Source organism: Engraulis encrasicolus, chromosome 12 (assembly GCF_034702125.1).
Source record: "Engraulis encrasicolus isolate BLACKSEA-1 chromosome 12, IST_EnEncr_1.0, whole genome shotgun sequence".
Lineage (NCBI taxonomy): Eukaryota > Metazoa > Chordata > Actinopteri > Clupeiformes > Engraulidae > Engraulis > Engraulis encrasicolus.
This window is the reverse complement of record NC_085868.1, coordinates 1,437,341-1,462,606: the sequence shown is the minus strand read 5'-3', so window position 1 is coordinate 1,462,606 and position 25,266 is coordinate 1,437,341. Positions and strand designations below refer to the sequence as shown.

General features: G+C 44.3%; 2 protein-coding genes and 4 non-coding genes across 7 annotated transcripts in view; all 6 read left to right on the top strand.

Annotated features, from left to right (window-relative positions):
* Window positions 1-3,996: 3,996 nt before the first annotated feature.
* On the top strand, window positions 3,997-10,897 carry dkc1 (dyskeratosis congenita 1, dyskerin). The gene is made up of 15 exons (XM_063211475.1): window positions 3,997-4,055; window positions 5,041-5,096; window positions 5,193-5,279; window positions 5,672-5,763; window positions 6,063-6,247; window positions 6,347-6,411; window positions 6,584-6,710; window positions 6,922-7,052; window positions 7,688-7,831; window positions 8,075-8,195; window positions 8,398-8,516; window positions 8,688-8,791; window positions 8,899-8,950; window positions 9,036-9,239; window positions 10,042-10,897. The coding sequence occupies exons 1-15, from the start codon at window positions 4,040-4,042 to the stop codon at window positions 10,102-10,104; spliced, it is 1,566 nt and encodes a 521-aa protein (XP_063067545.1). The 5' UTR covers window positions 3,997-4,039; the 3' UTR covers window positions 10,105-10,897.
* LOC134460425 (small nucleolar RNA SNORD17) lies at window positions 5,362-5,573 on the top strand. The gene has a single exon (XR_010037091.1). It is a non-coding gene; the product is annotated as a small nucleolar RNA SNORD17 (small nucleolar RNA).
* On the top strand, window positions 5,829-5,904 carry LOC134460421 (small nucleolar RNA SNORD83). Its single transcript, XR_010037088.1, has one exon. It is a non-coding gene; the product is annotated as a small nucleolar RNA SNORD83 (small nucleolar RNA).
* On the top strand, window positions 7,466-7,601 carry LOC134460437 (small nucleolar RNA SNORA36 family). Its single transcript, XR_010037103.1, has one exon. It is a non-coding gene; the product is annotated as a small nucleolar RNA SNORA36 family (small nucleolar RNA).
* Window positions 8,241-8,318, top strand: LOC134460433 (small nucleolar RNA SNORD83). Its single transcript, XR_010037099.1, has one exon. It is a non-coding gene; the product is annotated as a small nucleolar RNA SNORD83 (small nucleolar RNA).
* A 108-nt stretch (window positions 10,898-11,005) lies between the features above and the next one.
* The window catches only part of ppp6r2a (protein phosphatase 6, regulatory subunit 2a), a 67,917-nt gene continuing 53,656 nt past the window's right edge, over window positions 11,006-25,266 (top strand). The window contains exons 1-3 of one of the 2 annotated variants that reach the window (XM_063211473.1): window positions 11,006-11,361; window positions 16,966-17,234; window positions 20,127-20,381. In XM_063211473.1, coding sequence (XP_063067543.1) covers window positions 20,155-20,381 — 227 coding nt within the window. In that variant the 5' untranslated portion in view covers window positions 11,006-11,361; window positions 16,966-17,234; window positions 20,127-20,154. Of the gene's footprint in view, window positions 11,362-11,387; window positions 11,814-16,965; window positions 17,235-20,126; window positions 20,382-25,266 lie in introns of those variants that run through there. The other variant, XM_063211474.1, reaches the window with a different exon arrangement.

The window sequence follows — 25,266 nt, the reverse complement described above, 5'->3', positions numbered from 1 at the left end:
CAAAATGGCACCTCGGATAGCCTATCACTGAATCTTGTGCATCAGCTTTAGTTTTATTTTGTTTGATAAGTTGTGTTTCATGACCTTGACATTGCTTTCGCAGCCATTGAGATCCATCAGGTAAGTAGCTGCATGGGATCCAGAAAATGGTGGGTATGTGCATAGTCAAGTAAATGGATCAGTTGTCCCTGTCCCATGGGGGGTGGGGGGGATGCATCCCCACTACACGATGTGTGTTGGGTGGGTTAGGGTTTCAAACCACTTTGTCCTGGGCCTAGTCAAAGCTCTAAGCAGTCTTGCATGCGGGCTCTGTTTTTAGATCTTTGTGAAGTACAGTATATTAACTCGACATTTATATTATGTAATCCATTGTGTCTGCAATAAAAAAATATTTTTGGAGCACAATAAATGATGAGCCTTGATTTGGAGTTGCACATGGACAAATAAATAAATAATTAATTAAAAAAACATAGCCTATTTAAGATAAGTTAATTCGCATGTAGGTAAATTGTTTATTTAATTATTTTAAATAAAACACAATGTGAATATATATTTTTGATGTATATTCAATTCATAAAATAAAACTTTTCATTCATCATTCTTGCCTCTGTCATCTATTTCCTGTACTTATGTTGCTCAGTGATCATTGAGATGAATTTAATCCCTGAGTTATTTATAAATCCCCCCCAAATCTAACACCCAAAGGGAGTTAAAAATAAATAAATAAAAATTGTTTATTTTAAACGCATAGACAAAGGGCTTTCGAGACCTGGCTCTTGCGCAGATGGTTGAGTAGTAGGCCTAGGCTGTGTGAACTGACGGAGTTGAGTGAAAATGCACTATTGTCCGTGAGAAAGCTGTGAGAGAGCAGGCCTAAGTGAGATAATTGTAAAATCTGATCAAGTACTGTACACGTAGGCCTACGGTTAGCTTGAATCTTTGTTAGAAAGGTCTGGAATGAAGGTAGGATGAGGTCACACGGAATATGTGACACTAATAAGGTCAGGCTGTCTATCTCTGCTCTTCATAAAGTGTGATAGGGTGGACACGACACACTAACAGTAAAATAAATTGTACATACTTCAAAAGTGAAAGATGACACCTGATGGTCCTACGACGAAATGGTAAAATGATGGTTTCACGGTTTGATTTGATTTCACGGCCATAGTTAGTATTTCTGTGTAAGTACACCATTACCATCTCAGAATTATGACTGAATGGGCAATACGATTCAAACATCAACCATCAGTGGCACTGTAAGTACACAATTATTTTGCTGCACTATCCTGCCTGCACATGCGCACCACCCAAGGCTGCACGATCCGGATTCGTGGAGCAATGCCGCCCTTCGTTTAGTTAAAAGCTGATCTGGTGTTGTTTCGCTATTTTTAGGCTTTAAAGCCAGTCTGTAAGATTTGTTTTATTCAGGTAGCCGAGGCTACACATCATTTTTCGTGGTTTATACACCACATAATGTTATAAATGTGGGAACTAGGCCTACTCGTAATATTAGCCTATATAATGGTGCTGGCGGTAGGCTAAGGAAAATTGTCATTTTCTAAGTTAGGCTAAAGATTAACGAAACACTGACGTGGCCGTTTGTCAAAGATGGCAGAGGCCTATTGATCATACATGAAGTGCGTTTTGTCAGCATCTTATGCACAAATAGTCTGCAATTCACAATAAAGATGGAATTAGATGGACTTTCAGGGTCCATACCGGTAGCGAAACGAAGGGCGGCAATACTCCACGTCCGGAATGTGCAGCCTTGGGTGGTGCGCATGTGCAGATAGGATAGTGCAGCAAAATAATTGTGTACTTACAGTGCCACTGATGGTTGACGTTTGCCTTGTATTCAAGTCAAGTTTATTGTCAATTTCTTTACATGCACTGGTCATACAAAGAATTTGAAATTGCGTTTCTTGCTCTCCCATGCAGACATAGACTAATCTAGGTAAGGACATAGACAGTATAGACATAGACAGTAGGCCTACTCATACATGGACATAGACAGTATGGACGTAGACATTGCTCATACAGACATTTAAAGTGCAAGACTGGACAACAGAAGACTTGTAGAGAACATACATTAAGAGGAGGTATTTTGTTGTGCTTTTTCTAAAAGTCTTTTACAGCGTTCTGACATAGTAATAGTAGCATTTGAAGAAAATAAATAATTAAAAAAAAGGTTTTATTAAATACACCAGCAGCAGTATGTGTGTGTGTGTGTGTGTGTTTGTATGTGTTTTGTGTGTGCTTGTGCGTGTGTCTGTGTCTGTGTGTGTCTGTGTGTGTGTGTGTGTGTGTGTGTTTAGTGCAGGTAGAAAGTGCGGTGGTGGCGTCTGTGTGTGTGTACCTGTGTATGTGTGTCTGTGTGTGTATGTGTGTGAGTATGAGTTGTGTGTCAGTGTGTGTATGTTTGGGTTTAGTGCAGAAAGTGCAGTGTGCTTGTGTGTGTGTGTGTGTGCGTGTGTGTGCGCATGTGTATGTTTTGAGTTAGTGCAGGTTGAAAGTTCAGTCACAGATGTAGTAGTGCAGGTGGAATGTTCAGTCGCAGATATGGTGGTGGGGATGAGGGGGGGGAGCGTTGTCAGTGCCCTGGCTGGCTAGAGGCTGACAGTGAAGGGAGAGTGGGTTGAGTTGTTTCCGTTATCTTGATTGCTTGATGCATCGTGCTGCTTGCAAGCCTGGTGGTACGGGAACGGAGGCGCCTGTAACCTCTTTCCAGAGGGCAGGAGGCTGAACAGTTTGTGGTGCAGGGTGGCTTGTGTCTTTGATGAAGCATCAGTGCTTTTTCGGGTGAGGCGTGCGGTGTAAATGTCCTGCAGGGAGGGGATTGGTACTCCAATGAATCTTCTTCGCTGTGTTTTCACAACACGCTCTGGAGTGTCTTCCTGTTTTTTTCCTCCGTGCAGCTTCCTCCCCACACTGTGATGCAGCTGGAACACGACGCTCATCTCATGGTCTCCTTTGTAGAATGTTTTCATGATGGGAGGGTGTGAGCACTTGCCTTCTTTAGTTTGCGCAAGAAGTAGAGACGCTGATGGGCCTGTCTTCGCCAGTGATGTAGTGTTGGTGGTCAAAGAGAGGTCGTCGCTGATGTGCACTCCAAGGAACGTGGTGCTGCTCACTCTCTCCAGAGCATCACCGTCGATGGTCAGTGGTGGCAGTTTGTTTTGGACCCTCTGAAAGTTTGACAACAATCTCCTTGGTCTTGTTGACATTCAGCAGGAGGTTGTTGTCTTTGCACCATCTGGCCAGCAGGTCTACTTCTTCTCTGTAGTGGGTCTCATCGCCCTTAGTGATGAGGCCCACCAGTGTTGTATCATCCGCAAACTTCACTAGATGGTTTCGCGCTGTGGGTCGTTGTGCAGTCATGTGTCAGCAGGTTCCACAGCAGGGGCCTGAGAACACAACCTTGCCGGAGCCCCCGTGCTCAGGGTCAGGGTGCTTGAGGTGTTATTCCCTACCCGTGCTTCTTTGTTGGTCTTCTGCATCAGGAAGTCCAGCAGCCATTTTGCAGAGGGAGGTGCTGAAACCTAGTTTTGCTCCAGTTTTCTGATGATTTGTTTGGGGGTATTGTGGTATTGAATGCTGAACTGAAGTCAATGAAGCAGCATTCTCACATATGAGTCTTTATTGTCCAAGTGGGTGAGGGCTGGATGGAGGGCAGAGCAGATTGCATCCTCCGTGGATCGCTTGGCTCGGTATGCGAACTGGTAGGGGTCCAGGGTGGGGGGTAGGGTGGCTTTGATGTGTGACAGGACTAGCCGTTCGAAGCACTTCATGATTATGGGCGTCAGTGCTACAGTACGGTAGTCATTGAAGCATGATGGTGATGATTTCTTCGGCACGGGTATGATGGTAGCAGCTTTGAAAAGTGATGGGAACAGACTTTGGATGTACTGTATACGGCTCTGACTATCATGACTTGATTGGCCAGGGCTCCGCGCTCTACTAACCTCGCGAGAACTTGGGAGGCTTCTAATACCCATGCGCAGACATCCCACGTGTCATCGAATGCAACTGCGTGACGAAGATGGCGGAGGGTGAAGGTAAGTCAGCTAAAAGTTTACTTGGTGATTTTTCATTTTGTATCCAAATTAGATTTCATAGGCTTGGCCTGCTTTAAGTGAAGTAGATGCAGGAATTGCAATTACACGGGAAAGCACGGTAGCATGCAAAAATGCCATGCTCAGTCCCTTGGTTTCGGCCCTGCTGGCAACAGTTTTCTCTGGCCCGGTAACCGCGTGGTCGGTCCATGACCGGTTGTTGGTAAAAGTATCTCGATCCTAAATGTCTCCGATCGGCGTCTCGGTAGATTGATATGTTAACTGTGCTGATTTCATTTGATGGGGGAAAATATAATTTGTCCCAATTTGCGTTTAATTGCATGAGGTTGGTTTTCCTTCGAAATGTGCTTTCAAATGAATTGCAACTTAACGAACTAATATGCTATTAAGAGGAGCACGCCCAGGTGCAAATCCTTCTTGTATATTTGTTTTGCGTGTACTTGGCTAAATGCTTGAACAAAACTGCTTTCTTGCAGCTAAGTTGAGGTTGATGTTTGCAATTTGCCCAATTTTCAATTCGAGGTAGCTAGCATGCTAACTAGACATCAACTCAACGATCAGTCCTGTCATCCGGACAGGGTTATCGTTACAACCAGTGAACGTGTTTTTGTGTAAAACACGTGCGATTACAATCATAGGATTAATATTTAGTTTTCTGGGAATGCATGCTCAGTCTGAATGATCCGGCCTTACCCACGTGGTAACGCTAGCTAAAGTGTACCACGTGGATGAACTGCATGCTTCCTGGGGAGCAGCTTGTATGCGATGGGGAAGTGTTCTATTTGCCTGGGCTAAAATCACACGAAGCCACCAATGTCATGCTCGATGCATATTATCGTGTCATTTTAAATAACCCATGAACTCATCGAAGCACACTAACTGGAACTACAAAATGCTCAGGTATTAGTTGAAATGTACCCTCATTACGTTTTAATTAACAGACAGTGTTTGATCTTTTGTCTTGCAGTTGTTGTGAAGAAGGAAAAGAAAAAGAAGCAGAAGCTCTCAGACAATGAAGTTGGGGTGAGCATCGTTGAATAATTGCCAACTCTTAGGCAGGCGTTTTAGTTTTGTGCAAGTTTGGTAAAGAAGTTTTAATAATCCTTCATCTTTTAACAGGACATCCAAGAGTCTGGGGATTTCCTGATTAAGCCAGAATCCAAAGTCGCTACCCTCGACACGTCGCAATGGCCTCTCCTTTTGAAAGTAAGTGATTGTACTGGCACCCCCCAGCTTCGGCTGAATTCTGCATTTAATCCCTAATGATTGAAAAGGTAAAATGTGTTGTGTGAAATGATGAAGCAGTTTATCCATTCGCTGAGTTCTGCTGGTGCTTTCTCCCTCTGTGGCTCTCGTGGCTGTTCTAGTCGCGAAGGTTCTTGGCCACCTGCTCCTCAGTTCCGGTTCTGGTGTTCTACTGGTTCCGAGTCCAGGGGGTGCTGGTGTGCTTGCAGGGGAGTAGCCTGGCCCCCACTAAGACGAGTGTAAACGGCTGATTACACGCCAGACCTTTCAGCACCGAAATCTGAACCGGTGCTGCTGAAAGCAGGCCTGTTCATTTTATTTTGTACTTAAGTTTGGTTGTGTCTTCTATGCAGAACTTTGACAAGCTGAACATTAGGACTGCCCATTACACACCCATTCCAAATGGCTGCAACCCACTGAAGAGAAACATCAACGACTATGTCAGGTATGGCCATATGGACCACTTGGTGATGTCCATAGTTTGTCCTGCTTATGCATTTGTACAGTACAGCCACATGATGTAAACAGATTGCATTAGCACTTTGTGCCAAGATGACTTCTTATCTATCACCCTTGGCTGATGGCTGCCCAAGCACTTCACTTCACTTCACTTCAAATGCATCTGACTGGTGAATTATACGTTGACTATATGCACCTTGTAAGTCGCTTTGAACAAAGGCGTCTGCTAAATGCTAATGTAATGTAATATGGTAACCATTGTGTATTCCAACATTGTCCCCTCAGGTCAGGTTTCATTAATCTGGACAAGCCGGCCAACCCATCGTCTCATGAGGTGGTGGCCTGGATCAAGCGTATTCTCCGGGTGGACAAGACGGGTCACAGCGGAACTCTGGACCCTAAGGTCACGGGCTGTCTGATCGTGTGTGTGGACCGCGCCACACGATTGGTCAAATCTCAACAGAGCGCTGGTAAGTAATCGCTTGCACCTTTGTGCTTTTGTTTTCGATGTCTAACACAACAGTAAAAACAAGTGGCCTTAACTCACTACTCTTGTGCCATCTACGCAGGCAAAGAGTATGTGGGCATAGTACGGCTGCACAATGCCATTGAGAGTGAGCACCAGCTTGCAAGGGTAAGTGCGAGATTGCATGTCTAGTTTTTTTTTTACTTTACATTGGCAAATGTTTCAAGGATTGTATTGCAAACAAATATTTTAATGTAATGTTACGCAATGTAAGGATTGTTTTCATGAATGCAAATTAATTTTCACTCGTGAAATGACAAATCCTTTTTTGCCTCCTCAGACTATGGAGTGCCTCACAGGAGCTCTGTTCCAGCGGCCTCCCCTCATCGCTGCCGTTAAGAGGCAGCTGCGTGTGCGCACCATCTACGAGAGCAAACTCATAGAGTATGACCCTGAGAGGAGACTAGGTGAGCCTCCATCTGCGGCAGCTCTAAACTGGTTTATTGTAATGGAAGTTGTCATTTAGTAATGTGCGAATTTGTGTGCATGGTGTCATGGATGCTATGCTGTTTGGATGCAAATGTTGTCTTTTTTTTTTTTTTTTTAAGTTTTGGAACATGGGCTACTAATGACTGGAGCATCAATACCTGTGCTTAACTCCTGTTCTCTCTGCTGTAGGCATCTTCTGGGTGAGCTGTGAGGCAGGAACCTACATCCGAACCCTTTGTGTGCACATGGGCTTGATGCTGGGTGTTGGTGGTCAGATGCAGGAGCTGAGGAGGGTGCGGTCGGGCGTTCTTGGAGAGAAGGTTAGTTCAAGGCAGTGTTGCCTGATTTCCTGCCAATGGGGCTGTTATGACGGTCTGCAGGTTAAAAATAATAGTCTTGGATTTTTCTGTATGGTCGTTGAAGTAAATAGAAGTTAGTTGAATTAGGATGGATTTGGTGCCTCTAGGCAATTGTTTTGGGCTTTTCTTGGGCTGGAAATGGACCAGTTCCCTCTGGCCATCCTGGTTCAAGGATAATCTGATGGAGGCGTACAGGCCGAACAACAAGATGATTGTGCTAAATCTTGTAATGAAATGTGGTGCAGGTGTGATGGGCAATTTGGAGTTCAGAATATAAAAGGCAGTTTAAAGGCCTAGTCAAAAAGCTGAGGTGCTCTTCAGCTAGGCTTATTTGGTACTACAATGAAGAGGGAGCTGATGTCATGGCATGATTGTTCCAAAGAGTTGAGTTCAATTCTGGGCCTCTCCCCAGTCTTGGTAATTTATCTTTGGTACAGCATTTTGCTGAGGGTCATTGGTTTGGGGCGGTCATCCTCCTTGACCTTCTCACTTCTACCCTCAGCTAATAGGTTCTGCATTGATTGGATGTGGCGCAGGGTTTATAAACAGCATGTTGGGCATTGTCATTAACCATCTGACTATTTCTCTTGGCACAGGATAATCTGGTGACCATGCATGATGTGCTGGATGCCCAGTGGCAGTTTGACCACAATAAGGACGAGAGCTACCTCAGGCGCGTCATCTACCCCTTGGAGAAACTGCTCATCTCTCACAAGAGGATAGTCATGAAGGACAGTGCTGTAAGTAACGTGATTAACTTTGCCACTGTCTTTAGTTAATGCGTTTTATATCAGTTAAAGATGCATTGTATTTTAAGGCTGCTAATTGTAAACCAGAATGCATATTAAGGTTTGAGTATGATGAACACTATTCAAAACAGATTCTCAAAATGTTTTAGCGTATCCATATTTATGTAGGTATTGAGGTTGCAGTTGCGTTAAAGGTAGGGACACATTGTATTCATTGCCTTGTCTTCCCCTCAGGTGAACGCCATCTGTTATGGTGCCAAGATCATGCTGCCGGGTGTGCTTCGGTATGAGGACGGCATAGAGCTGAACCAGGACATTGTAGTGATCACGACTAAGGGGGAGGCAATTTGCACAGGTGAGTCACTGTGTACCGCTTCTGCCTTTGCTTGTTTACAAAAGAGCCACATGATGAATTTTAGATTACAATAGCACTCTGTGCAAAGATGACCTGTTATCTATCACCCAATGACTGATGGCATTGGAACAATGAGGAATATGACTGAAGGGTTGATGCATGATTTAAAAACTTTTTTTTGTCCTCTCCCTTTTCTATCTAGCCACTGCCCTCATGACCACAGCAGTTATCTCCACGTGTGACCACGGGGTGGTGGCCAAGATCAAGCGTGTCATCATGGAGAGGGACACATACCCACGCAAGTGGGGCCTCGGACCAAAGGTGAAGGCCTGACTCTGTTCTCCCTTTTGTTGTGATGAAGAAAAATTAGCAGAGCTTGATATTAAGTTTGTTTGTCTGCACTGATCCTGCCAATTCTGCAGCTCGGTTTTTAATAGTGAGGGTGGGCAGCCATGGTTAGGAATTTTTGCTAATGTCACCCCTCTTTCACAGGCAAGCCAGAAGAAAATGATGATCCAGAAGGGTCTCCTCGACAAACATGGCAAGCCCAACGGCAGCACGCCATCGGAGTGGAAGGATGGCTATGTAGACTACAGGTGAGTCTTGTGCGTTCCAGAAGCTGTCGTTGGCATGGGGTGTAAAGGTTTCTCATAGCCCCCTGAATATTTCCCTTTTAACGCTTTTCCACGGTTTGATTTTTCAGTAAGAAGGCACCTGCTGCAGAATCGACACCAGAGCCAACCACGCCTGCAAAGGTAAAAACTGCTAACTGTTAAAATGCGTACATGTTTAAGATGAGGACTGCGAGTTTCTAATTGCTTGCTTGTTCCTGTCTAACAGAGGAAAAGGGAGGAGAGTGGAAGCGACGACGATGGTGATGTGACAATGCCATCAGCACCAGTGACTCCCAAATCCGAAGATGAGATCAAAAAGGAAAAGAAGAAAAAGAAAAAGGAGAAGAAGCTGAAGTTAGCAGAGGAGGCAGCTGCCGCTGCAGCAGCTGAGGGAACAGCAGAGGAGGCTACAGAGGAGCCCAGTGCTGAGGTGGGTTCTATTCAGGAACATGGAACTTGATGATCCAACATCATTTAGTAGAGTAAGATGCATCCCATAAGGAGTCCCACAAGTTGTTGTGGCTAGGGTTACTGCTTTCTCAACCGAGGCCACAAGCAATAATGTGGTCTGATCACAGTTTTCCAAGGTGATGCACAAATTGTCCTATAGGTGGCGGTAAGCACTAACTCTGAAATACACAGGAAATGTATACCAAGATGGCTGTCCCAAGGCTTGCCATGCCAACAGGCAACATCCAGTGTTCTAGGTCTATAGGCAACTTAAAAGCCCTACTACTTTCTGAGAATGCATAACGCTATACTTGCTACATGCCATGGGAGTATTGCTTAACCAAGCAGTACGCAGCTTGGCAACATCTGGGGCTTTGCAAGCGTATGCAGTTGGGTCATTGCTCTGTGAGCTGTAGTTTTCAGCTCTATACTCCCAACGGTGAATCCCAAATGTCGAATTTGATGCAGAAAGTTATCCCTCTCTTGCCTGCCTGGGTGGCCTTGGAGGGAGTCACTCTGCTACACTATCTAGGGGTGGGGGGCTCCTAACTGACATGTCAATCACTGCCAGTGACCAGAGTTCTTCCATCCCGACATCTTAGTGTTTGGGAAAACGGGTTGAGTTGTGTGATTCATGTCAACCAGCTCTAGTGCTTCTTGACATGATACAAAGCGGGAAAGTAACTTGACTAGACTCATGGTGTAGGTTTTTCATTATGTTTCAATGGTCAAAGGGTCTGAATTCATTCAAGTTGCTAATGGACTGTTTTTTCCACTTACAGGCAGGTGAGAGTGCAAAGAAGAAAAAGAAGAAGAAAAAGAAGGAAGAACAGACATCTGACTAAATACTTGATAGAGAGTAAGGACTGTGTACAAGAGACTTGATGCCCCTTGTGAAGAGGCTTGAGTGCCTGGGTTAGGCAGAGTCCAAGATTCTGACTCAAGCCTAAGCCCCTACTGTAAAGTCATGTTCAGTTCTGTTTTTCATCAGAGAATTGATAATGGAAGATGTTTATGGCTGTAAATCTCTATGGTTTATTATGTTGACTCCTGTGGCATTGGATGTTCCCCAGGTTTTGTATCATATGTTTGTTTTTTCTTTTATCCAAACTGATGTGGGGAATAGTTTCCTGTTAACCATGCGTGAAATGTTTTTTTTTTTTTTAAACTTGTAAATAGAAAATCAAGTATATCGATTGCATTTAATGAAGCTGGAGTTTTTTTCTACAAAAATGAATTGTGTGGTCTCATTTATGGCGTTAATGACAAGTAAGGGGAGCATGCTGGTTGACACTGACTTGTTGGAATGGTTTACCAGCTACTGTGTAGTTGGAATATTGACATCCTGGAAGCTATTGGGTTTTATCAAACATTTTATGGTTTTATTATAGTCTCTTGCATTACAGTGAGAAATGTAGGCTACACAGCGAAGGGGCTGAACGCTTCTTTTTTCACAAGGAAGGTAGTTCTTCACACAGGAGCACTTATTGCAAAGAACTTAACGAATATGTGGTAACCCGAAATCATTACTTTGATCGAGAATGGTGTGCGTGTAAAAGGGGGACGTGCCTCTTGGATGAATTTGGTTGAAGAAAATTCATAGGTTACGGTATTTTAAATAAAGTTTTGATTGTTCAATTAGGTCGTGCAAAGGGTGTTTTCTTGATGGCGCAATTCTTCAGCACCCTCCAGCGTAGAGGGCTAGTAGTACAATAAGCCATCGGTCAAGAAGTCAAAACCCTCTTCGTTCTGTAAATAAAATGAGCGACGGCGCGCTGCGCGTTCTAGTGACAGTGTTCGCCATTTTGAATCGAAAATATGACCGATTTTTTTCCCCCTGCCCTGCGTGTGTAAGCCAGAGTAGGATACCCGTTTGAGAACAGTATTTGGCTGCTTGTACATGCAGGCAGTAGAAGTTGGGTCAAGTAAATGGTGTGTGCAGGGGTTAGCTGAAGGATAGATGGCCTTGCTCTCTCTGAGGAAGTAGCACTAAACTAGTTGCTGTGTTTATCACAGTGATGAATTGCTAACTGGTTAGCTTGACAAGGAAAACAAATCACAGTTCTTTCGCGAGCAAGCAACCTAATCCAGTCAACGAAGAGGTAAGTTACTGAGTGCATCTCGCAAGTTTCCTTAGCTGTCTGCTATTTTCTCATACGTCAACAGCCATTCAGCTTAGTGTGTTCACAGTGGATAGCTTTCTGGCTGCAGGTCAAAGCTAACAGGCGACTTAGCTGGGGTTGCTAACAAGGCTACCAAGTGGAGCGAGCTAGCTCGCGCACTTGCTAAGTTATTCAGGGGACGTGTTTACGTGGTTAGTTGGCTAGGTAGTCCAGATTAGTTTTAGACTTCTTTGTAATGTTCAGCGTGTTTTCTTAACATTACCCGCACCGTGTTTTATCACTGAGCATGGATAACAGCTGGACAAAGGCATTGCGTTGAAACGATGGCTACCTTTTGCTAACTTTGACTGATTTGGGTTGATAAAACTGCTTGGGAGTTTTATCAGCTTGTGGACTACAAAGCACTGAACCAAGGCTGCCCTAACTGACAGGTAAGTAACAGAATAGCCACATACTGTTAGAGACCTTACAGCACCGTGTGTGTTTTGGTTCACACGGGCAGACCACGGTCTGGTGCTTGGAAGCCTAAAGACAAATGTAAAAACGTCGGAATTTGCAAGGCTGTCTCAGGTTTGTTTCTCAAGGCCTCTGATACTACTTGACAGGCAAGACAACACTGTTGTTGGTAACACCTTAGTAGTTGCACACCAATATTGCTCAACAAGGCCCCCGTTTTATGCATAGCCAGCAGTGAGGTGTTTGGTGTACAATGTACAGTGTTATTGGATGTGTACTGCATAGTTGTTAAACATCGTCTATTATCGTTTGCTGTCACATCTATTTTTGGCAGTCCTTTATGGTTGGTTTACGCACGGATTGGTAGATTGGGCAGGGTAAGCCCTATTTATTCAAGCATCTGATTGGTGGTCGTGTTGAGTATCGTCGTGTTTATGCCAACTTCACACCACATGTGGCCAAACTGTTTACAGTCGGATTTTTCCAGCCCCATTTCAAAGGCGTATGGTTCAACTCTCTGACACGCATAGAGACGTGTTCATCTGAAGCTAGGCTTGTTTTCGCCTTCTGTGGGATTAGTTTTTTGGTTAGGCCACGTGTGAAGTACAGCACTTTGTCATCCCATACGACGAGGTTAAAGGTGTCCCCGACATAATGCCTGGTCTACCTTACCTTTGTCCTGGGGCCTACCACAAACGACAGACATTGTTAGTGTCAGTTGGTCTTCAAGTAGGAAGAAAGGCAGGCAGACAGGCGAGCAACACAGTGCTAAAAAATAGAACAATCTCTGCTCCTTCCTGTTTGGAGTTGGTTGGGGGGAAAACACTTGGGGCGTGTGGTGTTAATGTATGCCAGATGGACACTGGTTACACATGCGGGGAGTGGCATCCCTTCATCCATCCATCCACAATGCAGGCATGCAGGAAACATCTTATTTTAGGAGGCACTGGAGGAATGGTGTGGGTGTGTAAGAGAAGTAGGGAGGTGTGTGTGTGTGCGCGCAAGAGGTGATGGAAGGGGTGTGTGTGTCATAGGAAGTCACCTGTGAAAAACTGCATCATGCCCCACTATACGTTTCATCCATTTATTTTCATCAACCTAGTACCTGCTGTTATCACAGGTCTCTGTTGGCCTTGTGTGCACACATGTGTAAGCACGCATTTGTGTGTACGTGCGTGCGTGCTTGCGTGCGTGCATGTGTACCAGTTATAGTGCCTGTAGGGAAAGTCCATCTCACTTTTGGGAGTGAACAGAGATGGCGTCTGGGTGCCCTCCGGCTTTAAATACTCTCCACACTGCCTGCCCGAGTTCTGCTGACTCTGGTGTATGCATGCCCGCGCACCCACATACACACGCTCATTCTCACAGGAGGATGTTTCACTTTGAACCTACGAAGGGTGTAGTTATATGAGTTTGATAGTGTGTGAGTGTGCGTGCGTGCGCGTTTGAGAGAGAGCGCGCTACATACTCATCCTACACGTCACGCTGAAAGATCTAGCAAACCACAGCTGCTCTGGCTCTTGAGTGATGGTGAATGGAGTTCCATAGTTTTAAAACGGTGGTAATGTAATTGCTTTCATTAGGGTTGTGTTGGGGGCAGCCATGGCCTAATGGTTAAGGAGATGGGCTTTAGATGAGAGGGTTGCAGCTTCGTTTCCCTTCCACCCCCTACTGCACTCCATGGCTGAAGTGTCCTTGAGCAAGGCACCAAACCACTCATTGCTCCAGGGACTGTAACCAATACCCTGCGCTTAAAAAAACAAAAAAACCAAGTCACTTCTGGGTCATTTCACGTGAAATCAGACACTTTGGGACCCGACCGACCCGGATTTCAATCATACTTGGTGTGCCTTTTTAGTAGCAAGGTAGCACCCCAGAACTGCATTGGTTTGAATCTGACACTAATATTAAGGGAGAAACAGACTAGGAAAGGTTCACATGTGAGGGTAGGACACTATACATTCAGCCTTGAATATATCAGTCAGTGTTAGTCACAAAAAGATGCCTGTGGTATTGTTTGAAAGCTCTTTTCTGGCTCTACATATTAAACAATCAGCTTGGAATACAACAACTCTCAGAATATGAATTATGATAAATTGAAAAATTAAAAATTGAATATCTAAAAAAACTATATTTTAAAATGGCCAGTTCCTTGTCCAAACGTAGCCGGCAATGTCATTAGCAACACCTCAAATGCTGGTGTTCGGTTCATTTATTCATTATTCATTTCAGAGAGAATTTGACTCACAAATATGGCATCATACAGACCACTTACTAATAATATGGTAATACCATAGTAGCATCACATGACAAAACAAAAACAAAACAAAAATGGTCAGTTTCCATGGTCCCAGGTTTCAGAAACTAAGGCAGATGTCCATTTATACACACCAAATGATGATATGTGAATGTTTGAACATTCCTTCTCTGTGTACCTGTGTCATCTTCCCTTTACCGTACTTTAAAGAGATAATCAATGGCTACACTCTCATTTTGTACTCTACCAGTGCATTTGAAGCAGCAACTGTGTCTTTTGTAGATAATGTATAAGTACGTCCCGTTGCAGTTACAGGTTCCACTACCAGAAGCACATCCTGATGATCCATGACAAGTCTATCTGGTCTGAAGGGAAAAGTGAAGGATGGAGATGGTCCATGAGGATGCAGGAAGTTCAGTTTCACCTCTCCAGTGCTCGGCATACATTCCTCAACACATGCTAGCCACCAGTTGCCATCATATACAGCTACAACATACCATTTGATGCTTGAAAATGTAACACATTCCTTTACTGAGCTCACTCTTTCAACTCTGCCTTCTCTGAATGCTGAAAATGGCCTAACTTCCACTGTGTCCATTGACAATGGGCAGAAGCTGTGTAGTTTTTGAGTACCTGGAATAGTTCTTGCAGATTCAAACCTTCCTTTTCAACAGGTTCTCAGCTTCATGATGGTACATCTCTGTTGTGGCAAACTGGCAATGGATGTTCTTGAGAGAGATGCACCATCATGAAGCTGAGAACCTGTTGAAGAGGTTTGAATCTGCAAGAACTATTCCAGGTACTCAAAAACTACACAGCTTCTGCCCATTGTCAATGGACATTAGGCCATTTTCCGCATTCAGAGAAGGAGTTGAAAGAGTGAGCTCAGTAAAGGAATGTGTTACATTTTCAAGCATCAAAGGGTATGTTGTAGCTGTATATGATGGCAACTGGTGGCTAGCATGTGTTGAGGAATGTATGCCGAGCACTGGAGAGGTGAAACTGAACTTCCTGCATCCTCATGGACCATCTCCATCCTTCACTTTTCCCTTCAGACCAGATAGACTTGTCATGGATCATCAGGATGTGCTTCTGGTAATGGAACCTAACTGCAACGGGACGTACTTATACATTATCTACAAAAGACACAGCTGCTGCTTCAAATGCACTGGTAGAGTACAAAATGAGAGTGTAGCCATTGATTATCTCTTTAAAGTACGGTAAAGGGAAGATGACACAGGTACACAGAGAAGGAATGTTCAAACATTCACATATCATAATTTGGTGTGTATAAATGGACATCTACCTTAGTTTCTGAAACCTGGGACCATGGAAACTGACCATTTTTGTTTTGTTTTTGTTTTGTCATGTGATGCTACTATGGTATTACCATATTATTAGTAAGTGGTCTGTATGATGCCATATTTGTGAGTCAAATTCTCTCTGAAATGAATAAAGAACCGAACACCAGCATTTGAGGTGTTGCTAATGACATTGCCGGCTACGTTTGGACAAGGAACTGGCCATTTTAAAATATAGTTTTTTTAGATATTCAATTTTTAATTTTTCAATTTATCATAATTCATTTTCTGAGAGTTGTTGTATTCCAAGCTGATTGTGTAATATGTAGAGCCAGAAAAGAGCTTTCAAACAATACCACAGGCATCTTTTTGTGACTAACACTGACTGATATATTCAAGGCTGAATGTATAGTGTCCTACCCTAAAATGTGAACCTTTCCTAGTCTGTTTCTCCCTTAATATTAGTGTCAGATTCAAACCAATGCAGTTCTGGGGTGCTACCTTGCTACTAAAAAGGCACACCAAGTATGATTGAAATCCGGATCGGTCGGGTCCCAAAGCGTCTGATTTCACGTGAAATGACCCTTCTGATAAAAGCTTCAGCTGATGTAATGTGTGTTCACCACAAACTCCCATGCCTACCAGTGCCATGTGGAGGAGCAGATCTGTGTGTTTTTGAACCACATTCATCTGACGAGAGCCAGGATACGAGACCTTTTGTTGTCACTGTGCATGATGCATAATGCTGTACAATGGAAACTTTTCGAAACCTACAATGATATGGGAGCATCTGCCTCGTCAATGCAACATGTATGAGTCTGTTTACGACATGGGATAGAGTAGTCCTGTCTGCATTAACCATGCTGCTGCCGTTATGGTTAAGAGCCTCAACGTCTGTCCGGGGCCAACTACAGCGCATTACTTTACTGGCCACCAATGACGTAGTGTGTGTGCGTGCGTTTAGTACTAATTGTTTTTTGTGATGTTCTTTTCCCCTTCTCCATCCTTCTGCGTTTGTCTTTTCTTGCCCCCCCCCCCCCAACCTTTTGTTCTTTTCACCATCTGATGCCCCCTCTTGTGCCTGTGCATCACATGATGTGTCCACCTCTGTGTAACCCTGCACTTTCTCTAACTCACCCCTTTCTCTCTCTCTCTCCCTCTCTCTCTCTCTCTCTCTCTCTCTCTCTCTCTGTCCCCCTGTTTTTTTTCCTCATTTTCCTCCATTTTCCTTCCTTTATTTCACATTATTATTACATTTTCTGCTCTCTCATCTTTCCTCCCTACGTTGTTTTTCTTTCCTCATGTCTTCCTCATTCATATTATACCGTTCCTCCCTTTCTCTGTTTGACCCTCGTTTTCTTTTCTTCCATCTCTTCCCTTGTCCCTTATTCTGTATGTTTCCTTTCTATCCTCTCTCTCTCTCTCTCTCTCTCTCTCTCTCTCTCTCTCTCTCTCTCTCTCTCACTCTCACTCTCTCTCTCTCTCTCTCTCACTCTCTCTCTCTCTCTCTCTCTCTCTCTCTCTCTCTCTCTCTCTCTCTCTCTCTCTCTCTCACTCTCTCTCTCACAGTGTTGCAGGAGGTTATGCTGAGAACTGAGTAGTATAGGTGGGCCGAGCTGCGCTGTCCCGTCCCATCTTGAGCTGCGCTGCACTGGAGCTGCTGCTGTGTGTGTGAGTGTGTGTGTGTGGTGGTGTGTGTGTGTGTGTGTGATCCAGAGGAGAGGGGAGCCCCATGCTGGTAACCGCCTGGCCCCACAGCGCTCTCCGCATTCGCCACCTCCGATGCCTGGCTGTCTGCACACGGCCTCTCACTAAGGATCTACACATTTCTCCAGCTGGTAAAGCCACACACACACACACACACACACACACACACACACACACACACACACACACACACACACACACACACACACACACACACACACACACACACACACACACACACACACACACATACACACACACACACGAGTATGCCCGAGACTTCTCAAAAAAAGATCTACACATTTCAGCAGCTGGTACCGCAACCCTGTACACACATGCACACATGCATGCGAGATTATGGCTGCGGCCTCTCACAAAACATCTACACATTTCACCAGCTGGTAACACAACCCTCTCTTAACTCTATCCATGCACGCACGCACAGACACGCACACGCTCATAAACAAACACACACTCTGGAGTATGCGTGTGGCCTCTCCTGAAGGATCTACATATTTCACCAGCTGGTAATGCAACTCTCTTTTTCACATGCCCTATACACACACACACACATACACACACACACACACACAGATGCACACTTACACACACAACTATGCACATGGCCTCTCACCAAGGTTTCAAACATTTCACCAGCTGGTAACAGAACTCTTTACTACCCAAACACACACGTGACGCATACACTTTGCTATGAAGGGACTTTCTAGGCACAAGTAGACAGCCCCCTCACCCACACCCCCCCCCACCCCCCAAACCCCCCCCCCCCCCCCCACACACACACAGACACTACACACACACGCACACACACACACATACACACACCCACACACACACACACACACACGCACGCACGCACACGAGGGTACGCTAACACACTCTGACACATGCACTCATGTGACTCCTTAAGCATACATGCTGGTCAGGTAGTCACACTAAGCTACGTGCCCTCAAACGCGCGCACGCACCAACCTCACACACACACACACACACACACACACACACACACACACACACACACACACACACACACACACACACTGCAAGTTGTGCCTTTCAATGTACACACACACACACACACTCACACGTATACATGCACATACACACGTACATGTGTACAGTCCAATACATTGTAAGAAATCACCTTGGCTCATATGCACACACACACACACACACACACACACACACACACACACACACACACACACACACACACACACACACACACACACACACACAACGCTAATGGCCATAGGCATGCCTTGTTGAGTAGAGAATGGATGAATGATCCCCAGAGTCTCCTCCTGGCCCTATAGTCACCTGAGTCCCTGGTGTCTAATCCCCTTGTCTTATCACATAGGACACCTCTCACCTTTTAACCCCCTTTAGCACACACACTGCACTACTACATGTAGATTAGACTTGACTAGACTACTACTCACTACACTACAGAAAACTCGAGAGACACTTGACTATATGCCAACCACACTAACTGCTTCAGCTACACTGCAACTTACGCTTGGTGGCATAAAATTACACTAGGCCACACTGAACTACACTACACTAGGCTACAAGAAGGTAGACCAGAGCAATGTTTCTTAACTGGTGGGTGATAATGTGCTGATGCACATTATCAAATGCATGGATGTATTTTTGATAATTATTTGAATCCAAAGACTATTGACTACTGAAGGACTACTGAAGGACCACTGCACTAGAGCACACTAGACCAGACAACTAAACTACACTACGCTATAGGAGTTACACTAGGGCACACGCGTCTATCTAGTCCACTGAACTGCACTAGTCTACAATACAGCTAGAGTAGACATACAAGGCTACACAGACAGCTCACCGACCGTATGTATCCATCCATTTACTCTTATCTACTACAGCTACTCATGAGTTGTATTGGGCTATAACACCTTGTTACCTGTCCACACCCTCATCCTTAATATCAGCCACCTCCTTCACCTTACACACAAAAAGGCTCTATCTGGTATGTTAGACATCTGTAGGTTGGTTTATGAATGCAGTCGCCCACTGGCTCCCAAACTTTTGCTATGCCCTTTTGCACCTAAGAATGTTTTCACAGGAAAAGTAAAAAGCATGTATTGGTCTCGGTCCGGTTACTAACTAATTTATGGAGTTATGTTAACTGTTCACCTGTCGTTTCCCCCATTTTTCATAAAAAACGTCCATTCTGTCGGCGACCCCCCTAGGGGTCTGGACTCCCAGTTTGGGAGCCTCTGCAGGAGCCTATATTGATTCAAGTGTTGACTCTGTCATTAGCAACAGTCCCTCAAGCAGGATTGAACTTTGACATGAAAGTTTCACATTATTTACACACCCAGCACATGCATTTCTTTTTGAACATTACAGTGATGATTCAAGTGCAATTTAAAGTTAATGTTTGACAATTGTTTTTGCCTTCAGCCATACATGTATACATTGAGTACTCTGAGCACTGTGTAATTCATTAAGCATATCTGCCTATGGTCTGTTGCAAAAGTAAAATGATATATTGCTCATTTCCTTAGTTCTTCTCACCCTCACCCTCAAACTCTTATCCACTTCCTGTCACCTTTTAACAACAATTTAACATCAATTTATTGTTCTTAGTGACATGGCCCCTTCTGATTACACATCTCAATGGGCACATTAATCAAGGACAACATTTGAAATGCCGGCTAAATATACTTAAATCATATGGGTCCACTATTGCCCGTGTATAATCTGACGATTGACATTTTCACATTATTAAGCCATTTTTCACAGAGGTGGGCCCCTTGTCCATTCAATTATAGTTTCTCCATACGTCTCATCCATTTCAGTGGTACAGTCCTTGGGTCTACATAAAGGAGGATTTTCCCCCTGTCCCCCTTGCAAAACAAGGGGGGAGAACCCTGAAACAATAGTCATTTGCACCTCTCTCTTTTCTAGCCTCTCTGCCCCAACTCCTCTAACCTCCCGCCTCACTTGCTGTCCCGCTTGTGCTCCCCCAGGTCAGTACTTCCTGCTGCAGCCGCCACCATGTTCTGGAAGTTCGACCTGCACACCACGTCGCACATGGAGCAGCTGCTGGAGCGTGAGGACGTGACGCTGCGCGAGCTGATGGAGGAGGAGGACGTGCTGCAGGAGTGCAAGGCCCAAAACCGCCGTCTGCTGCTCTTCCTCTCCCAGGACCAGTGCATGAACGAACTGGTGGAGCTCATCACGCAGGAGCCCCCCGCAGACCTGGAGGAGAAAGTGCGATTCAAGTGAGTGGCATTTTTTAAATGTAATTGTTATTGGGGTTTTTTAGGGCTTTTTTACCTTTGATATTTAAAAGGACAGGGAAAAATAGACAGAAAATTGTTGGGAGAGAGAGAGAGAGATAGGTAACGATTGGGAAATGGCCCAGACCGGACTTGAACCTGGGTCCCTGGTGTGACAGTAGAGTGCCTTTGCCATTTCAGTTGGTGGTTGTAATTCAGTATGTTTATCTGTCTATATGGTTTGACCACTTGTGCTTCCCTCTGGGAATAATAAAGCTTGACCTTGACTCTGCCCTTGAGAACCAGTATAGCTTTGGGTGACATTTAATTTGAACAGAGACACACACACACTGACTGCCACCCAATACATGGTGTCTTTGAGTCTTGGGGGAGAATGCAGCTTTGGGGAAGGCTTTATTTTTTTACTGTACCTTTGTTGGTGCCATTAAAATGCAAACATCTGAAATATGTATAGAAAAGAAATGCATCATTTTATATTTTGATGCAAACATCCTCCATTAATGGGACTGTAGACTGTAAACGTGTAGTTTTGGTGTTGGTACAAAATAAGATGTTTGTGCATGCAGTGTGAGGCTATGTATGAGGTGATAAACCACAAAGGCAGACCCAAACATCAATGTATGTATGAGGTGATAAACCACAAAGGCAGACCCAAACATCAATGTATGCACAGCTGACCTACACTATGTTACCCAAAGTATTCGCTAACCTGCCTTGACTCACATAAGAACTTATGTGGCACCCATTGACAGTATATATAATTTACTGTCAATGGTGGCACCCCATTCCTAACCCATAGGTGATTGGAGCAACTGATTCTGATCATTTGAATGGCTTTGCGGATACTTTTGGTGATATAGTGTATGTGTGGCAGTCTATGCAGTCCCCTTGTCCGAAGCAGCTGCCTTTTTTGAGGTAGTGTGCAGGTTGTCGAGCTGAGCCTACCTTAGATCATACCTGCAAACTCGTCACCTTTTGGTGACAGTCACCTTTTCCCCGGCCAATTAGGTCATTCACATGAATCATGTAGAACCGGAGAGTTTTTTTTTGGGGGGGGGTGTCACCATAAAGAACACTAACTTAGAAGATTGGAAAAATGTTGCCTGCTCTGATGAGTCTTGATATCTACTGCAACACTCAGGTGGAATGGTCAGAATTTGGCGTCAGCAACTTGAAAACATGGGTCAACCCTGCCTTATATCAATGTTTCAGACTGGAGATATAATAAGATAAGGATATTTTCGTGACACTATTTGGCCCAATTAGTACCAATTTATCTTTGTTGGAATGCCACAGCCTACCTGAGTAGGCAGTGCAGGCAGTTCTGAAGGCAAAAGGGGATCCAACCCAGCATTAGAGAGGTGTTCCTAATGAAGAGGCCAGTGAGTGTAGTTAATAGATTATGGTAGTTCAAAGTGGTTTGAAGAGCAAGAGAATTTGGTGAAATAAAGTATTTGCCTCATATCTTTTACTGGTGTGGTGTAGGCTATGTAGGCCCCGTTGCTTTGCCATGGTGCTGCTCTGCGTCGATTACAATTATTTTTTTGGGGGGGAGGGGGGTTGTTGGTCCGCTGGAGACTGTCACCTTTTTTTCTTTGACGAGTTTGCAGGTCTGTTAGATACTGTGAGCGGATGCAAAGCCGCTAGTAGCAGCGCTGTGGTTTTGCACATGCTGTCAGCTTTCAGAAGCCCCCCACATCTCTCTCTCTCTCTCTCTCTCTCTCTCTCTCTCTCTCTCTCTCTCTCTCTCTCTCTCTCTCTCTCTCTCTCTCTCTCTCTCTCTCTCTCTCTCTCTCTCTCTCTCTCTCTCTCTCTCTCTCTCTCTCTCTCTCTCTCTCTCACACACACACACACACACACACACCAGTTTTATGTGTGTGTCAGAGATCCACAAAAGCTCCCAAAGATCATATTACCGGTATATTAAGTCAGTATTAAAACTAGGGGTCGACCGATACAGGTTTTTTAATGGCCGATGCGATACCGATTTTTTTTTTCATCACCCTTGGCCGATACCCGATTTCTGATACCCAATATTTGGGGCCGATATGGGTTAAAAAAAAAGGTTAAAAAATGACAAATATTCCAGGTCTCAAGTTAAAAATAAACATTCCTTCAACATTATCAAATTGAGGTAGAACTTGTAGCATTTAAACACCCACTCTAACAATCAAGTAATGTCTAACAATCAAGTAATAAACAAATAAAGTGTCTTGGTGCTTTTAAAAAACCCTGAATGGCCTAAAATAATAAATATTGCGTATCGGCCAAAACCACACGTGTATCGGTCGATACCGATACACTTAAAATATGCAAATATTGGCCCGAAATCGGACCAATATATTTATCGGTCTATCCTACATTAAAACCTCACAAGAAAGGGAAAATTATTCACATTCGGGAGGTTTACTGTTTTGCTTTGGTTGTCAAGAAGAGACTTATTAAGCTTACTTATTTACTTTTACCTCTGAACAAATGCAATAGTTGTTCCTGCTGCTCCTGTTGCCCTGGCTGTTGTTGTTGTGGCTGGCTAATTGAATAGAGCCGTGTGGTGTAGCGTGTGCTGTGCCTGCTCTAGAGATAGGAGGGAATGCCCCAGCATAAGGTTAGGGCAGCCAGGCTGTGTGTGTGTGTGTGTGTGTGTGTGTGTGTGTGTGTGTGTGTGTGTGTGTGTGTGTGTGTGTGTGTGTGTGTGTGTGTGTGTGTGTGTGTGTGTGTGTGTGTGTGTGTGTGCGCGCGCGTGTGTTTGCGCGACAGAGAGCTAGTGTGAGTGAGAGAGAGAGCGTGCGCGTGTGTGTGCTGACAAGTCTATATGCGATTGTGTGTGTGTGTGTGTGTGTGTGTATGTGGTACAGCTCTAAACAGTTGGATGTTTCCCAACAGCCTTTGTGCAGTGTTTGTGTCCTTACTTGCTGTCTCTGTGTCCTGCTTTTACTCTATAACACTCATTCACTCTCACACATGAGTGCCTGCACAAGCACACACACACACACACACACACACACACACACACACACACACACACACACACACACACACACACACACACACACACACACACACACACACACACACACACACAAGCATTGATATACAGCATTGCATTTAGAAATGCTAACATGGGTTTTAATGTAATGCAGACAAAAACATTTATACCACTCAGAAACCGATTTAACACACACTGAAATACAAGTTGATGCAGAAATACTGCATACATAACAAATACAGCAAGCATTATAATGGAATGCAGTCAAAATGTATAAAAACACATGTACCACTCAATGATGTTTTGTGCGCACTGTTGTAATGAGGTACCACCGCCATCACCACCTCCTGGCAGGGGGAGCCCCTTTGAGTGCCTGGAGCCCGTGCGCCTGTGTATGTGGGTTAATGTGTGCATGTGCTTGTGTTTGTGTCTATCTGTGTCCTTTTGTTACTCATCGGTTCTTGCTTTTTGGTCTGCCTGTGTGAGGCCGTGCTTGTGGCCTCTGTGCCAGGGCGATGTCTTTGGCTGCTCCCTTCCACCCAGACCAGGCCAGGCAAGGCTAGTCTCAGTGCAGCACAGATTGAGCCGTCACTGCCAGCAGATTGGCACAGGAAACCCCACCAGGATCTGCAGCTCTGCCTCTCTTTCTCCTGGCCAGCTACTCGTGCGATGCACGCACACGCACACACACACACACACACACACACACACACACACACACACACACACACACACACACACACACACACACACACACACACACACACAGTGCAGTGTGGCATGCCTTCCCAGGGTTGGGCAAAGGGCTGGGCTGCTGGGCAATTTATCAAGTCAATAAGCAAAAACCGACTTTGGTCTTAAACTTCCTTAATTAAAAGCCAGAGCTTCTCGTAATTTTTCCTTTCAATTTTAACTCTTTGCTAAGATGTTGGACATCTCACTAGGGCTGGGCGGTTTTGGAAAAAATGAGCATCACGGTTTTCTTGATGAAAATTGACATCACGGTTTTCTGCACGGTTTTTTGATAAGCGGCGATTTCCCCCAAAATCTTAATCTTTCGGACGAAAAAAAAACTGAAATTAAATTTAAAAATGAGATACAATCATGAATTTAAATTAATCTCCATTTCTATTTTATCACTTTTTCATTTCAATATTTTTAAATTTTATAGTTTATATTTCCCTGCCCAAGACTTTAAGTTCCCTTTCAAGTAAAAAAGGTTAATAAATTATTATAAGCAGCTGTTTTTGGCTTTTTTCCCCAAGACAGCCCAAAACTGCATATTTGTTCAACACCTGGCAACACTACTTGCTTAGTTATCGTTGTACACCTGGCAACATTGATCACTACGACCGCATGTTGCCTTGCGCAGCGCATGACTAGCGAGTAAACACAGTGGGACAGAAACGGAACAGACTGAAGAGACACGAAAACAAACGGATTTACTTGACATTGTGTGAATATTTTCTTTGAATAAAGGCCAAATATAACGTAGAATGTATTTTGACAGGCAGTTTTTGTCATGTGGCGATGTATTTCGCTCCTATTTTGCTCCCAAATCATTTCAAACAGCAATGTAGCAATGTATCTTGTCTGCCCATTGCATTTTGCAAGCTAAGCTAAATTAGCCTCAATGGCAAAACTCATACGCAGCCTTAACAGCAGTCCTGCACACGCAGTTGGGATGGTAATGAAATACAGTTAAGGATCTGAGAACTGTTGTAGCCTATTAGAATAGCCTTTTATTTAACTTTGTGAGATCAAATGTAAGCTAAGTTGATTTAAATGTTCATCATGATTCATCCATGCCATGTGGGTTCTTCATTAGGCTATGCTTCACTCTCACCAGCTTCTTTAGCGCGATTAACCAATTATTTGTAT

Bases quoted from the DNA above. Each gene is read 5' to 3' on its own strand.
- dkc1 (XM_063211475.1), top strand. The intron at 5,097-5,192 runs GTGAGCATCGTT...ATCTTTTAACAG, and splicing joins TCTCAGACAATGAAGTTGGG to GACATCCAAGAGTCTGGGGA. The intron at 8,792-8,898 runs GTGAGTCTTGTG...TTGATTTTTCAG, and splicing joins GATGGCTATGTAGACTACAG to TAAGAAGGCACCTGCTGCAG.